The sequence below is a fragment of the Hevea brasiliensis genome, chromosome 2 (genome assembly GCF_030052815.1).
Source record: "Hevea brasiliensis isolate MT/VB/25A 57/8 chromosome 2, ASM3005281v1, whole genome shotgun sequence".
In the NCBI taxonomy this organism is placed as follows: domain Eukaryota; kingdom Viridiplantae; phylum Streptophyta; class Magnoliopsida; order Malpighiales; family Euphorbiaceae; genus Hevea; species Hevea brasiliensis.
In genome coordinates, this window is record NC_079494.1 from 90,476,045 (window position 1) to 90,493,572 (window position 17,528).

Below are 17,528 nucleotides of genomic sequence, written 5' to 3' on the forward strand. Positions count from 1 at the left end.
TTTTAACTCTTTTAGACTCTTTAGCATTTTTTTCTTCTTTTTTTTTTTCCTTTTTTTATTTTTATTTCTTTCTTTTTGCTTTTTATTTTATTATAATTAGACTTATTCGATATTTATATAAAAAAATATTATTTAAATATTTTTGTATAATTAAATTATAAATTAAATGTAAAAGATATTTTTATCTTTTTCATAAATAAATAATTTAACAACATAAATTTATAAAATATAATTTCTTAATTAATAATAAACTAAAAATAATCTATATTAATGTTATTTAAAAAATGCAAATTATACTACTAAATTAATTTCACAAAATTAAAATAATATATAAAGCTTTATTCAATAATTTCACTTATATATCAAAACTCAATTTTGAGTTACTATTCCAACAACAATCTTGTAAAATTTTTGTTAGATTTTTTTTATTTATTTTCATTCTTATTTCAATTAGTTGAATCTTCCCATTTTTATTTTTTTTCAATATCTAATGTTAAACTTTTAACTTATTTAATTATTAAATAATTACATTTATTTAAATCACTGTAGATTATCCATAAAATAAAAAAAATCACACTAATTATAATTAACATGGAAATTTAGATAGAATTTTTTTTATCAAAAAATTATCCGTAATTGTTTATTTTTGCCTATTAATTGAGTTTATTTTTGCCTATTAATTTACAAAATCATAGTACTATTAATTTTTTTTTTCTAGAATATATATTGATGTATTTTATGTGTAGAAAATGAAAATAATATAATGACTTTTGCAAAAAATTATAAATAATAATATTATTTAAAATATATACATAAAAATTTTAATAGCCAAAAAAAATTACAAACTCGACATCGCGAGGACATTAGAGCTCGTCTTGACCCAAAGAAAGAAACTGAAGGCTCAGGCCTGAGTTAGGATGGCCCATTTTATATTAAATAATTATTTGTAATTTTAGTTGAAGAATTAGGTCTAAGAATTAAATTGTCTTAAATTTTGACTTATAATTAATTAATTACAGTCAATGAAATCATTCCATTTTTAATTTCATTTTAATAAATTTAAATTAATGGTGTTAAAAATAAATTATATTATTAATAAATAAATATTTTTACATTTTAAATAATTAATTTTTAAAAACTTATAAAAATAACCCCGTTACGTTTCCATTTTCTTCATCAAATTTACCGCATCCAGAAAATTCTTATTGCTTTTCATCGAAGTTGCTCCAAAAACATATATATATATATTTTTTTTTTTTTCTTTGATCTCTTCAAATTCCCAACTTATATTTAGAGTTGTACATGGTTCTAGAAGTCTCAAAAAATCATATCAAATCAATAAAAACTAAACCAAACTAAATTTATTTTAATTCTTTGATTTAATTTTAATTTTTTATTAAAAATAAAATTAAAATCGAATAAAAAACTGAATATATATGTTTTCTATAATTTATTTTTTTTATGTATTATATACTTTTAATATATATATATATATAATATTATATTTATTTTTTACATTTTTTTTAAATTTTTAATTATATTTATAACTAAAAATTATATAATTTATAAATAACTAAAAAGTATATTATAATACTATATTATATAATATATTTAATTCTAAATTATATATATATATATTTTATAATTAAAAATTATATTATTTATAAATAATTAAAAGATATATTATATGATATATTATATACTAAAAATCTATTTTAAAACTTAAATAACCTATTTTCAAACTTAAATGCTACGATGATTATAGAAATAATTGATTAAATTATTTCAAGAATTTAGAATTAAATCAGAATTTTATTGAATCAGAATTGAAATTGAACTCAAATTATATTAAAATTTTGATTTAATTTTAATTCCTACGCAGATCTCGAACCAAAACCAAAGCTGCCCATTCCTACTTATATCCACCCTTATCTTGTATAATAATCTCAATAATAAAAACCCATCAAAACCAAGTCTAGCTCCTGTACACTTATTTGGTTTTCTCCAAATGCTTCAAAGTATAACACAGGCACTTTGTTTTCAATTTCAATCAAACCCATTGCCATTTAGCCCAGATGTCAAGCTCCATACAATGCTCTCTCAGGACGGAGGAGGAGAAACATCGTAAAGAGAAGTAATGGAGCGCTGCTGAATAACAGAAGAAGAGTGCCTATTATGTAATAAAAATAAAATTAAAATTAAAATTTTAGTAAAGCACATCTCTCATATATATATATATATACGGGGCAATCCACGGTCATCCAAATAGCATCCACTAAATCAACTCTGACTGGCTATTTTATGTTTAGAGACTTGCTTATTTTGGCTTGGTTCGATCAAATTTGAGATTTTCAACTCAAGGTTTGCACTCAAAAGCAGCTGTTAATTCATTGATGAAGTTTAGTCAGAATTTAAAAGAATATCAAAATTACTTATAATTTTTAATTGAATCAAATTTTTGTTTAATAAAAAAGACACAAATCTTGAACTCAATTCAGACTGCAATATTAGTTCTCGCCAATACCATAATAATAACAACAATAAAGATGATGATGATGATTTTTTAATGCAATAAACCCATCTTGCTGGTATTTAGATGATGAAAATTGGGAAAAAAAAAAATCTCACTAGTGACGCTTCATTTCACGAAAGATGTTTGCCACCTTCGGAGATAATCTTGGAAGGAATTTAAACAACTGTAACACAAACACAGAAAATAAGGACTGACAACTATAATGGAATGAAAAAGAATATTATATTATGTGAGAGAGCTTATTCAGTGGCTAGTATATAAAACACTAACTGAAGGTTGATCACTAAGTGCACCATATGCATCTTCTGGTCAAGTTACTTGACTAGAAGCACAAACTGCTGATTGTAATGATGCCTCATTCCATAATTTTATGTATGACACAATTTCCATGGGATACATGTCTCAGAACACAGAATTAATCATTAATGCAAGACCCAGATGTTTAAATGGATGTACTTGTATAAAATGATTAACAATGAGCATAGCAATCCCAAGACCGGACAAAGGGAGGGTTGTAGTAGATTGACGGCTAACGTAAAATTCAGTTATATATCATGATATAGATTCTTATGATATAATCGTTGGGACATTGATGAAGACCTAGTGTCTAATAAAGCTGAATGGCGAAAAAGAATTCACATAGCTAACCCCAACTGGTTTAGGATTATGGTTCAGTTATTGTTGTACTCGCATTTAGAAAAATAACAAAATCCTTTATTTATTAGGGAGAAATGTTTATAATAGAAAACCAAAAACATATTTATCCATTCATCAACTAAATAATAATAGTAAAACAAAATATATATCGACTATCTGCATCTGTTAGACATTTTAAATTGTTACTAGGCTCTTTTCAAGACATTCATTACATCAAACACATCTATATAATTGAAAAATATCAAATTGTCTAGCAGCGTCTCTCTAAGTAGGTTATCAATGAGTTGCAAGAAGATAGTCTTCCAACTAAAGAAATCATACTATACTTACAAATCATTGAATTTTTTTTAATCAGATATAATATTTATTAAAGGATTAGAGGTGGGTTGCCTCCTCTAGGGATCAGCCATTGTTCATCATGAAAGTGCCTAGATTGAAGGAATAATAGAGTATAGATACAAGCGAGCAGCTATGGTAATAGATTTGCTAGTATTACAATGGAAATTTTGGAGAACTTTCTATTTTACCAAGGGTAAAATAGTCATATTCAAAATTTATTATTAATAATACAGAATAATTCTAACTCCGCCTAAGTAGTTTGCGCTTAGTCGGTCCCAAGCCCGGATAAAGGAGGAGGGTTGCGGTGGGGACAACCAGCGTAAAAATTTCGTCACACCTTATGATATGGATTCAAATGATATAAACGTTGGGGTGTCCTCTACTTACGACGCGCTACATCGGAGCCCGGGTGTAGTGAAAAATATGCAAGGGTGTAGGGCGTTCATCGAATACGACACGCCATGTCGGCGCCCGGGTGTGATGTTAAATGAGCAAGGGTTCTCACATCATAAACGGGTGTGGTAAAGAAGTTAGTCCATAGGACATATAGTAGAATAGATAGTGGAATAGAACACAAGATAGGCATAGAGAACAATAGAAGATATCATAGAAGGAGATCAACTAGGAAAGAACAGGATAGGAGGAGAATCAGGGTTAGTACTTGGAATGTTAGATCGCTTACAGGAAAATTAATGGAGCTTGTGGATACATTGGAAAGGAGAATGATGAATATTGCTTGCATTTAGGAGACTAAATGGGTAGGAGAGAAAAGCAAGGAAGTGGGTAATTCAGGGTATAAATTGTGGTTTACCGGAAAAGAGAAAAACAAGAACAGAGTGGGCATAATCATAGACAGGACATTGAAAGATGCTGTAATAGCTGTGAAAAGAGTAAGAGATAGAATTATACTAGCAAAGCTAGTACTAGGAGAAACAATAAATGTAGTTAGTACTTATGTCCCACAAATAGGACTAGATAGTGAGAGTAAACAAAGATTTTGGGAAGATATGGATAATCTAATGCAAAACATACCGAATGAAGAGAATGTTTTCATCGGTGGAGATTTGAATGGACATGTAGGAAGTGATATGCAAGGTTATAAGAATGTTCATGAAGGTTTTGGTTTTGGCAGCCAAAATGAGGAGGAAAAAAGCATCATGGATTTTGTTATGGCATACCACCTAATACTATCAAATACCTTCTTTATAAAAAGAGAGTCACATTTAGTGACTTTAAAAAGTAGGCAACATAGAAGCCAAATTGACTTTCTCTTAACTAGGAAGACAAATAGAGCTCTATGCAAGGATTGCAAGGTTATTCCGGGAGAGGCTTTAACAAGTCAACATCGATTAGTGGTCTTAGATGTCAAGTTTAGGAACAATTCATGTAAGGTTAGAAGAAATAATGTAGCTCGAACAAAGTGGTGGGAGTTCAAAGGAGTAAAGCAAATGAAGTTCAAAAATGAGCTTCTCGAGTCCGAAGCATGGAAGCTGGATATAAAGGCTAATGGTATGTGAATACAGATGACATCAAAGATTAGAGAAGTAGTTAGAAAAGTGCTTGGAGAGTTTAGAGGACATGGACCACTCTCAAAAGAGAGATGGTGGTGGAATGAGGAAGTACAAAAGGCAATGAAAAGAAAGAGAGAATAGTATAAGAAATTACCTATGTGATTATAATGAGGCATATGAACAGTACAAGATAGCTGTAGAAAGAGATGATTCTCCTTCATTTCAATTAATCTGTACATGGGTATATATATACAATTGATTCCTATAATTGTGTTCTACTAATTAGGAAGAAATCCTAAATAAGAAATCCTAAATAAGAATACAGAATACAAAATATACAGAGAAATAATATAGTGATTGACTTTACATAACACTCCCCCTTAAGTTGGAGCATAGATGTTAATCATGCCCAACTTGTTACAAATGTAGTCAATCCTAGCTCCATTCAGAGCTTTTGTGAAAATATCTCCTAACTGCTCTCCAGTTTTGATGTGTCCTGTTGAGATGATCTGTTGTTGAATCTTTTCACGAACAAAGTGACAATCAATCTCAATATTTTTGGTCCGCTCATGAAAAACCGGATTAGAAGCAATATGGAGAGCAGCTTGATTATCACACCACAATTTCGCAGGTAGGGAGGTTTTAAAACCTGTCTCATCTAGCAATTGAAGTATAGATATTACCTCAAATACTGATTGTGCCATGGCTCTGTATTCGGATTCAGCACTAGATCGAGAAACTACACTCTGCTCCTTGCTTCTCCAAGTGTAGAAAGAGATGATTCTCCTTAATTTCAATTAATCTGTACATTGGTATATGTATACAATTGATTCCTATAACTGTGTTCTACTAATTAGGAAGAAATCCTAAATAAGAAATCCTAAATAGGAATACATAATACAGAATATATAGAGAAATAATATAGTGATTGACTTTCCATAACACTCCCCCTCAAGTTGGAGCATAAATGTTAATCAAGCCCAACTTGTTACAAATATAGTCAATCCTAGCTCCCATTGAGAGCTTTTGTGAAAATATCTCCTAACTGCTCTCCAGTTTTGATGTGTCCTGTTGAGATGATCTGTTGTTGAATCTTTTCACGAACAAAGTGACAATCAATATCAATATGTTTGGTCCGCTCATGAAACACCGGATGAGAAACAATATGGAGAGCAACTTGATTATCATACCACAATTTCGCAGGCAGGGAGGTCTTAAAACCTGTCTCATCTAGTAATTGAAGTATCCATATTACCTCACATACTGATTGTGCCATGGCTCTGTATTCGGATTCAGTACTAGATCGATAAACTACACTCTGCTTCTTGCTTCTCCAAGACACCAAATTTCCTCCAACAAAAACGCAATATCCAGTAGTTGACCTCCTGTCAACCTTAGATCCAGCCCAGTTAGCATCTAAAAAACATTCAACATTCAAATGTCCATTATTACCATATAACAAATCTCTTCCTGGAGTGCCCTTCAGATAACACAAGATTTGTCCCAAGGCTTCCCAATGAGCAACAGTTGGGGAAGACATAAACTGACTTACCACACTAACGGCATAAGCAATGTCAGGACGAGTGACTGTAAAGTAGTTCAATTTTCCTATCAATCTCCTGTATCTCTCTAGATCCTCAAACAACTCACTATCCCCTGCTAACAGTTGTAAATTTAGAGTCATTGGTGTACTACAAGGCTTAGCACCTAATTTTCCTGTCTCTATAAATAAATCGAGAACATATTTTATTTGAGACAAGAAAATACCTTCTTACTTCTCATAACTTCAATACCCAAGAAATACTTTAATAATCCCAAGTCTTTGGTCTGAAACTGGGTTTGGAGGAAGATTTTAAGAGATGAAATACCTGCAGAGTCACTCCCAGTGATGACAATGTCATCTACATAGACTATCAGGAGAATTAGACTAACCTCAGATTACCTATAAAATACTGAGTGATCACACTTACTCTTTTGCATACCAAATTCCTGTACTGCTTCACTGAATCTCCCAAACCAGGCCCTAGGACTTTGTTTCAAGCCGTAAAGAGACTTCCGAAGCCTACAAACTTTACCCAACTCCCTCTGAGCAACAAACCCAGGTGGTTGCTCCATATACACCTCCTCCTAAAAATCACTATGAAGAAAAGCATTCTTGATATCCAATTGGTGCAAGGGCCAATCATATGTAGCTGCTAAAGAGATAAACAAGCGAACAGAAGTAAGTTTAGCTACAGGAGAAAAAGTGTCAAAGTAATCAACCCCATATGTCTGAGCATATTCTTTTGCTATAAGGCGTGCTTTTAACCTAGCCACAGAACCATCAGGATTTATCTTTACTGTAAATACCCATTTGCAATCAATAGCTTTCTTACTAGTGGGTAAAGGCAATAGTTCTCATGTACCATTAGCATCTAAAGCCTCCATTTCCTCTTTCATAGCAGCACACCAGCCAGGATGAGACAGTGCCTCACCAACAGTATTAGGGATAGGAACAAAGTTTAAAGAAGTAACAAAATACCGAAAACAAGAAGACAATTGATTATAAGAAACAAAAGAAGAGATAGGGTAAGTACATGAACGTTTACCTTTATAAAGAGCAATGGGTAAGTCTAAATCAGAATTATAATCAGTATGAGGTACAAGATCTCCCAATGAAGTAGTTGGTGTAGGATCTAAGTCAAGAATCTCCAATCTCCTGGAATAAACATGACCAACGAGAGGTCGAGTAGGTCTAGAGACAGAAGGAACAGGCTGTGGGAGAGGACTAGACATTGGTTGGACAATATATATTAAGAGATCATCCTCCTCCCCCTGACTCTCATACACAGATGATTGAGGAAAAAATGGAGTGGACTCAAAAAATGTGACATCTACAGAAACAAGATAACGATTAAGAGTAGGAGAGAAACAGCGATACCCTTTTTGCAGCCAGGAGTACCCAAGGAAGACACATTTGAGAGACTTTGGATCCAATTTAGTAACCTGTGGACGAACATCACGCACAAAACATGTACAACAAAAAATACGGGATTCAATAGGGAACAAAGATTTTGTAGGAAACAAAGCAATATAAGAAATATCCCCATTAAGGACAGAAGACGGCATACGATTGATAAAAAAACATGCCGTAGAAACTGCATCCGCTCAAAAGTGTTTAGGAACTTTTATCTGAAAAAGAAAAGCACGAGTTACCTCAGGAAGATGCCATTTTTTTCTTTCGGCCATGCCATTTTGGGATGGGGTATCTACACAGAAAGACTGATGAAGAATGCCATTTTGTGTCATATAAGACTGAAATTGTGCTGAAAAGTGCTCTTTGGCATTGTCACTTCTTAATATGTGCACATAAATATTAAATTGAGTTTTGATTTCATTACAAAAGGCATAAAAGATAGAAAACAACTCGGAACGATTTTTCATTAAATATAACCAGGTAACACGAGAGTAATCATCAACAAAAGTAACAAAATAACGAAATTCAGTTTTAAAAGTAACAGAACAAGGACCCCAAACATCAGAATGAACTAACTCGGAATGGAGCCCGTTTATTGACTATAGAAACAAGGCAAACAATAATGTTTTGCAAACTGACACGACTCACATTCTAGTACTGATAAAGACTGAAACTGAGGACACAACTTCTTCATGATAGACAAAGAAGGATGGCTCAATCTACAATGAACTTCAAGAGGTGTTAAGGTACTGGAGCAAACAAGCAATCGCGGTACATGATTTTCCAGAATGTAGAGACCACCTGACTCACGTCCTCTACCAATAATCTGCTTCGTCGTAGGATCCTGAAACAAACACTGGTCAGGAAAAAAGGAAACAGAATAATTTAAGGTACGAATAAGTTTACTAACAGAAAGTAGATTAAAAGAGAATTTTGGTAGACAAAAAACAGATGATAAAGAAATTGACGAAGTCGGGTTCGCAGTTCCAGAACCCATGACACAAGAAGTAGAACCATCAGCTAAAGTAACAGTTGAGGAAGTGAGATTAGACTGAAAAGCAGATAGAAGACAAGAATTACCTGTCATGTGATCTGTCGCACCAGAATCAATAACCCATTTGGATGAGAAAGACACAAGGCATGTAATGAATTTACCTGACTCAGCGATCGCAGTGACAGGGGAAGTGGCAGGCTTTAGAGATTACTGGTACTGGGAAAACTGTGCAAAATCCTCTGCAGATACCAAAATAGTTTTCTCAGAGGAAGATACTGTAGAATCCTCTGCTGCCATATTTACCATCTGTGATCGCTAATTTTTCCTCTGAAGTTGCGGACAATTATATTTTGTATGGCCAGGCTCATGACAATAATGACGACTCTTGAGTCCTTATTAAAACTAGCCTCTCCATTACGCTGATTACTTCTGTTGCCTGTAATTCCTCCTCTACTTCCTCTTCTATTACCTTGTTGTCCATTTGGATTACGGCTAATAAGAGCACTACTGGCAGGCTGTGAAGATTGGGTACTCTCTGTACGAAGGACCCGTATGAACGTTTCATGCAAAGAGGAAATCTCAGAACTGGAGAAATCTGAGATTTAGTAGTCTCATACTCTGAAAGAAGGCTTGCAAGAAAACTCATAACAGCCAGTTGCTCCCGTTAGGCCTGCTGAACTTTCACATCAGGACTAAAACGCAACAATACATTAAGTTTCTCATATACCCGTTCAAAATCCATAAAATAAGCCGTGAGAGACTTATCTTCTTTCTCAGCACGGTAGAATACCTTACAAACATCATAAATACGGGAGATATTCCATTTACTAGAATACCGAAAATCTAAGTAATCCATCAATTCCTTAACAAATTCACAGTGATTAATTAAACTAATTACCTCATTGTGAATCGAGTTCCGAAGCTGGCAAAACAACCGAGCATCCTCCCTTAGCCAAGTTTGTCATGTATCATCCGTAGGTGGATCTTTAGTAAGGTGATCATTATCAATGCTACGCAAATAGACCCTAACAGTCTTACACCAATCCAGGTAATTTGAACCATTAAATTTGTGTTCCGTGATCTTAGTCATCACTTAGAAGTCCTTTAATGGTGTACTAGATCAAGCAACAGCACACAGTGATGGAATAAGGGGGTTGAGGCGACGCCAGCGATGTTGATCGGAGTCGAAACGGTCGGTCGGTGGCCAAAGTCTCTCCTGAGCTGGGTGGTGAGAACAAATAGTCACCCTAGATAGATGACCTGCTCTGATAGCATGTAGAAAGAGATGGTTCTCCTTAATTTCAATTAATCTGTACATGGGTATATATATACAATTGATTCCAATAATTGTGTTCTACTAATTAGGATGAAATTCTAAATAGAAAAATAGAATACAGAATATACAGAGAAATAATATAGATATTGACTTTCCATAACAACAAGAAACCAAATTTCCTCCAACAAAAACGCAATATCCAGTAGTTGACCTCCTGTCAACCTTTGATCTAGCCTAGTTGGCATCTGAAAAACATTCAACATTCAAATGCCCATGATTACCATATAACAAACCTCTTCCTAAAGCGCCCTTCAGATAACACAAGATTTGTCCCAAGGCTTCCCAATGAGCAACAGTTGGGGAAGACATAAACTGACTTACCACACTAACAGCATAAGCAATGTCAGGACGAGTGACTGTAAGGTAGTTCAATTTTCCTACCAATCTCCTGTATCTCTCTGGATCCTCAAACAACTCACTATCCCCTGCTAACAGTTGTAAACACATAATTTTCCCATCTCTGTCAATAGATCGAGGACATATTTTCTTTGAGACAAGAAAATACCCTTTTTACTTCTCAAAACTTCAATACCCAAGAAATACTTTAACAATCCCAAGTCTTTGGTCTAAAACTGGGTTTGGAGGAAGGTTTTAAGAGACGAAATACCTGCAGAGTCACTCCCAGTGATGACAATGTCATCCACATAGACTACCAGGAGAATTAGACCAGCCTCAGATTGCCTATAAAATACTGAGTGATCACACTCGCTCTTTTGCATACCAAATTCCTGTACTGCTTCACTAAATCTCCCAAACCAAGCCCTAGGACTTTGTTTCAAGCCATAAAGAGACTTCCGAAGCCTACAAACTTTACCCAACTCCCCCTAAGCAACAAACCCAGGTGGTTGCTCCATATACACCTCATCTTGAAGATCACCATGAAAGAAAACATTCTTCATATCCAATTGGTGCAGAGGCCAATCATATGTAGCTGTTAAAAAGATAAACAAGCGAACAGAAGCTAGTTTAGCTACAGGAGAAAAAGTGTCAAAGTAATCAACCCCATATGTATGAGCATATCCATTTGCTACAAAGCGTGCTTTTATCCTAGCCACAGAACCATCAGGATTTACCTTTACTATAAATACCCATTCACAACCAATAGCTTTCTTACTAGTGGGCAAAGGCAACAGTTCCCATGTACCATTAGCATCTAAAGCCTCCATTTTCTCTTTCATAGCAGCACACCAGCCGGGATAAGAAAGTGCCTCACCAAGAGTATTAGGGAAAGGAAAAGAGTCTAAAGAAGTAACAAAACACCGAGAACAAGAAAATTGATTATAAGAAACAAAAGAAGAGATAGGGTAAGTACATGAACGTTTACCTTTACGAAGAGCAATGGGTAAGTCTAGATCAAAATCATGATCAGTATGAGGTACAGTATCTCCCAACGAAGTAGCTGGTGGAGGATCTGAGTTAGGAATCTCCAATCTCCTGGAATAAACATGAACAACGAGAGGTCGAGTAGGTCTAGAGAAAGAAGGAATAGGCTGTGGGAGAGGACTAGACATTGGTTGGATAGTATATATTAAGAGATCATCCTCTTCCCTTGACTCTCATACACAGATGATTGAGAAAATAATGGAGTAGACTCAAAAAATGTGACATCTGCAGAAACAAGATAACGATTAAGATTATGGTAGAAACAGCGGTACTCTTTTGGAGTCGGGAGTACCCAAAGAAGACACATTTGAGAGACTTTGGATCCAATTTAGTAACCTGTGGACGAACATCACGTACAAAATAGGTACAACAAAAAATACGGAGTTCAACAGGAAACAAAGATTTTGTAGGAAATAAAGCAGTATAAGGAATATTCCCATTAAGGACAGAAGACGGCATACGATTGATAAAAAAACATGCCGTAAAAACTGCATCAACCCAAAAATGTTTAGGAACTTTTATCTGAAAAAGAAGAGCACGAGTTAACTCAAGAAGATGCCGATTTTTTCTTTCAGCCACGCCAATTTGGGATGAGGTACCCACATAGGAAGACTGATGAAAAATGCCATTTTATGTCATATAAGACTGAAATTGTACTGAAAAGTATTCTTTGGCATTGTCACTTCTTAATATATGCACAAAAATATTAAATTGAGTTTTGATTTCATTACAAAAGGCACAAAAGATAGAAAACAACTCAGAACGATTCTTCATTAAATATAACCAGATAACACAAGAGTAATCATCAACAAAAGTAATAAAATAACGAAATTCAATTTTAGAAGTAACAGAAGAAGGACCCCAAACATCAGAATGAACTAACTCAAAAGGGGATGGAGTCCGTTTATTGACTCTAGACACAGAAGGCAAACGATGATGTTTTGCAAACTGACACGACTCATATTCTAGTACTGATAAAGACTGAAACTGAGGACACGGCTTCTTCATGGTAGACAAAGAAGGATGACCCAATCTACAATGAGCTTCAAGAGGTGTTAAGGTACTGCAACAAACAAGCGATCACGGTACATGATTTTCCAGAATGTAAGACCACCTTATTCACGTTCTCTACCAATAATCTGCTTCATCGTAAGATCCTACAACAAATACTGGTCAAGAAAAAAGGAAACAGAATAATTTAAGGTACGAGTAAGTTTACTAATAGAAAGTAGATTAAAAGAGAATTTTGGTAGACACAAAATAGATGACAAAGAAATTGACGAAGTAGGGTTCGCAGTTCCAGAACCCATGACACAAGAAGTAGAACCATCAGCTAAAGTAACAGTAGAGGAAGTGAGATTAGACTGAAAAGTAGATAGAAGACTAGAATTACCTGTCATGCGATCTGTCGCACCAGAATCAATAACTCATTTGGATGAGGAAGACACAAGGCATGTAGTGGATTTACCTGACTCAGCGATCATAGTGACAGGAGAACTGGTAGGCTTTAGAGATGCCTGATACTGGGAAAACTGTGCAAAATCCTCTACAGATACCAAAACAGTTTTCTCAGAGGAAGACACTGTAGAATCCTCTGCAGCCATATTTGCCATCTGTGATCGTTGATTTTTCTTCCGAAGTTGCGAACAATTATATTTTGTATGACCAAGCTCATGACAATAATAACAAATGACTCATCTTGAGTCCTGATTAGAACTAGCCTTTCCATTACGCTGATTATTTCTGTTGCCTGTAATTCCTCCTCTACTTCCTCTTCTATTACCCTATTGTCCATTTGGATTACGGCTAATAAAAGCACTACTGGCAGGGTGTGAAGATTGGGTACTCTTTGTACGAAGGACCCGTGTGAACGTTTCATGTAAAGAGGAAATCTCAGAACTGGAGAGAATCTGAGATTTAACAGTCTCATGCTCTGAAGGAAGGCCTGCAAGAAACTCATAATAGCCGGTTGCTCCCGTTGGGCCTGCTGAACTTTCACATCAGGACTAAAAGGCAACAATATTTTAAGTTCCTCCTATACCCGTTTAAAATTCATAAAATAAGCCGTGAGAGACTTATCCTCTTTCTCAGTACGGTAGAATGCCTTACAAATATCATAAATACGAGAGATATTCCCTTTACCAGAATACAAAAAATCTAAGTAATCCATCAATGTGATTAATTAAACTAATTAACTCACTGTGAATCGAGTTCCGAAGCTGCAAAAACAGTCAAACATCCTCCCTTAGCCAAGTTTGTCGTGTATCATCAGTAGGTGAATCTTTAGTAAAGTGATCATCTTTATCAATGCTACGCAAATAAACCCTAACAGTCTTATTCCACTCCAGATAATTTGAACCATTAAGTTTGTGTTCCGTGATCTTAGTCATCACTGGAATCACATCAGAAATAACATTCTTATTGTCTGCCATTTGTTGAGACAAATAAAACTAATCGAAACGCTAATCCAAAGTGCTTAGAGCAGCAAGGTTCAGCTGGACACGAGAGATTTTCCTATCTCAGTTGGATTACACCAAGGTTCAGCTGTAAGCTTTTACCTTTTTACATTAGTTTTAGATAAATTAACAAAAGTTAGAGCTTTGGATGAGTACTCTAGAGTCAATAGAAAGTTAGAGCTTTGGATGAGTACTCTAGAGTCAAAGGGCTTTAAGTTAAGTAGAACAAAGACAAAATACATGCATTGCAAGTTCAGTAAAGGCCAAACTAGTGTTAGGGAAGGAGTTTGTTTGGATGAAGTGGTACTGTCCCAAAGTAATCACTTTAAATATCTCGGCATAGTCTTTCAAGTAGATGGGAGATGTGAGGAGGATGTTAGTCATAGGATTAAAACCGAATGGCTGAAGTAGAGATGTGCCACGTGAGTTTTAAGTAATCGCAAGATTCCCAATAAGTTGAAAGGAAAATTTTACCGTACAGCCATACGACCGGCCATGTTATATGGTGGTGAGTGTTGGGCACTGAAGGAGTCATATGTGTCTAAGATAAAAGTTGTGAAGATAAGAATGTTAAGGTGGATGAGTGACCATACTAGACTAGATAAAGTCCGTAATGAGAGTATTTGAGAAAAGGTAGGAGTGGTGCCAATTGAGGATAAGTTGAGAGAAGGAGATTGAGGTGGTTTGGTTATGCGAAGCGTAGACATACGGAGGCTCCAGTTAGACAAGTAGAGCACATTAGATTTGAGGATAGAAAGAAAAGAAGGGGTAGACCTAAACTGACTTGGAGGAGAGTAGTACAACATGACCTAGAAACATTACACATTTCCAAGGATTTAACCCAAAATTATTTAGAGTGGAGAAAGAGAATCCATATAGCCGACCCCAAATTTTTGGGATAAATAATTAGTTGAGTTGAGTTGAGTAGAATACAGAAGAAGAATTCTATTGCTCTCAATTTTGAGGGAAACGCAAAATGGGGTTAAGGGCATAACTAACCCATCATTATCCTTTGTTTACAACCCTTTATGCATATCCAAACAAGGGGTAACTATTACCCCTTTCTGTATTTTTTCCCCTCAATATCCGCTCTTCCCCATCCCAACAGAATTGTTAGTATTATAATTGATAATTGACATTACATGTTATTAGGATCTTTCTGTTGGGATTTTATTTCATTCATTTCCTCCCTTGCATTGAGCTTAAAGTTTATAAAAGAATCACCCCCACTTCTGTCTTTCCACTAAGCACCATTAGCTTTATAACTTGTCTTACAAACTTTTAATATACTAATATTACTTAACAAGTCTGAGATCGAAAAGTACTCCAAATAAGAATAAACTGTATGATAGAGAACCAGAAAGCAAATTTCCATGACCTACATCAATTTCTGTCTTGCAAAGCAACAAGATAAAAAACAAGTGTTTATATATATATATATATATATATATATATATATATATATATATATATTGTAGAGCTTACCCAAAGCTTTACGCATGCGTCAATAACAACCGGAACCAGGCTGATAAAAATAGTAATAGCAGACTGATCAACTTCAAGCCCGTAGTGTTCAACAATTACTTCCAACAAGGTCTGCCAACCAGATTCAGAATGATACCTGCAAGAATGCAATTTGACACAAAACAATATGCATTATAGAAACAAGAAAGTTAAAGTTCTAAACATAGGAATGACTAGATTTTCTTTTTCTTTCTGAATAAAATATCCCGTGAGAAACTTTAGCCTATATACTTAGGAAGGAACACTATTGATCATACACATTTTCAACAATTTCTTCTTCTGCAACATTATAATGGACAGAAATATTATGCAATGAAAGGGAAATATTTTAATAGGATTTACAAAAGAAAAATTAAATTGCAAGGTGAAAGGCGGTAATTGTAGACTCCACATTCAGTGTAATTTCTACCATCAGGCTGTTCAATTTTTCAAGTCATTTTATACAACACTAATGGAAAGCACAAACAAAGCGTAGAAAATATTACCCTAAGAAAATGTCTGTAACAAGTATAATGAGAAATGCCTTCCCAGTGTCTGAAATATTATTTATTATCTTATATCCAGTAAATTTCAGCAAAGCTACCTGCAAGGGTGAGGCAAGAAAAGGGGAAAGAAGATAGTTAATAAAATATGAAACTTGAATACAGGGGTCAAGATAATGACATTTTTTCATAAGACATAACACTCCAAATATATTCATTAGCTACACAAATTTTCTTTGCATTAGGTCCATGACATTTAACAGCAGCTTCAATAGTTTAATAACTCTAAATATAGCACATTTATGCTCATTGACAAGCAAATCAAAAAATGGTTTTATTTTTCACTTAAAATGCTGATAAATTTTTCACACATCATTTAAGATGGATAATACTGGAGAAAAGAGTGTAAAAACAAAAGAAAACTGAAAGTTTGACAACGGTTAGTGATACAGGTGTAAATATATGAACCAATAATGTTGTGCCAACTCCACCATCTATTCAAATAGATCCTGAACAGATTACACCAATAAAGTTCAGAATCAACTTGAGAGGTAACTAGAGGTCAAGTCCCAGTCCGTAAATGTCGATATTGGTTCCTATAACTAAACAGATTAGCAAAGCTTCCCACACCCCTCTTAATGTCATTTCCTCTTTAACTGGAAAATCCACCAAGGCCAGACCAGAGGTATAAAAAGCTTTGCCTGAATGCTATAAGTCAGTTGTGGTCGCTCGTGATGAGCAGATGCAGCCTGGTCAGCTCGTAATAGGAACCATTTTGTGAGGAACAATAGCAGGGTGGTAATCATCCCACTACATGCAAATACAAGAAACTGTAAAACAAAGTTCCTAACTTGCTTAGCTTTCAGTTCTTTACATGAATAGTATAATGTTTTTCTCTCTCTCTTTCTCACTCTCTCTAATTTGTCTATTATAAAAGCATAGTTGTGTATTGAACTGCAAATTCTTTCCTTCGTGATTGACTTCCTTAGCAAGGCTCTACATCTCATCTAGTGGAGTACGTTGATCTTAGGAATTATTGGCAGGATAATTTTATCAGCAACCTATTCCTCCACACTTCTATTTATTAATACCATTCAAGTAACTTCTCATTCTCTACTCATTTTGGGTCTGTTTGGCATTGCTGTTGTAGCTCCTCTTGAGAAAAGAATTCTACTGAATTTGTTGACTAAAAGCAATTAAAATGAGTAGATTTTACATGTTTTGGTTGCAACAACATCTGAAAGGATGCATTTTTGAAATGCGTTTACAACTTCAATGCGATAACAACTTCAATTCCAAAACAAACTTTCTAACGCAGTCAAGGAAGATTCAATTTAGAAATTGTGTTTATTTATTT

At 34.5% G+C, this 17,528-nt stretch overlaps 1 protein-coding gene across 6 annotated transcripts in view; it reads right to left on the reverse strand.

The window, feature by feature from the left end:
* Positions 1 to 1,828: 1,828 nt before the first annotated feature.
* The window catches only part of LOC110663331 (chloroplast envelope membrane protein), a 55,476-nt gene continuing 39,776 nt past the window's right edge, over positions 1,829 to 17,528 (reverse strand). Inside the window, exons 5-8 of one of the 6 annotated variants that reach the window (XM_021822590.2) lie at positions 16,175 to 16,272; positions 15,651 to 15,786; positions 2,629 to 2,696; positions 1,829 to 2,148 (exon numbers count right to left, since the gene is read on the reverse strand). In XM_021822590.2, the coding sequence (XP_021678282.2) occupies positions 2,079 to 2,148; positions 2,629 to 2,696; positions 15,651 to 15,786; positions 16,175 to 16,272 (372 nt within the window). In that variant the 3' untranslated portion in view covers positions 1,829 to 2,078. Of the gene's footprint in view, positions 2,171 to 2,410; positions 2,697 to 8,516; positions 8,841 to 15,650; positions 15,787 to 16,174; positions 16,273 to 17,528 lie in introns of those variants that run through there. The other 5 variants (XM_021822594.2, XM_021822592.2, XM_021822595.2 and 2 more) reach the window with 5 other exon arrangements.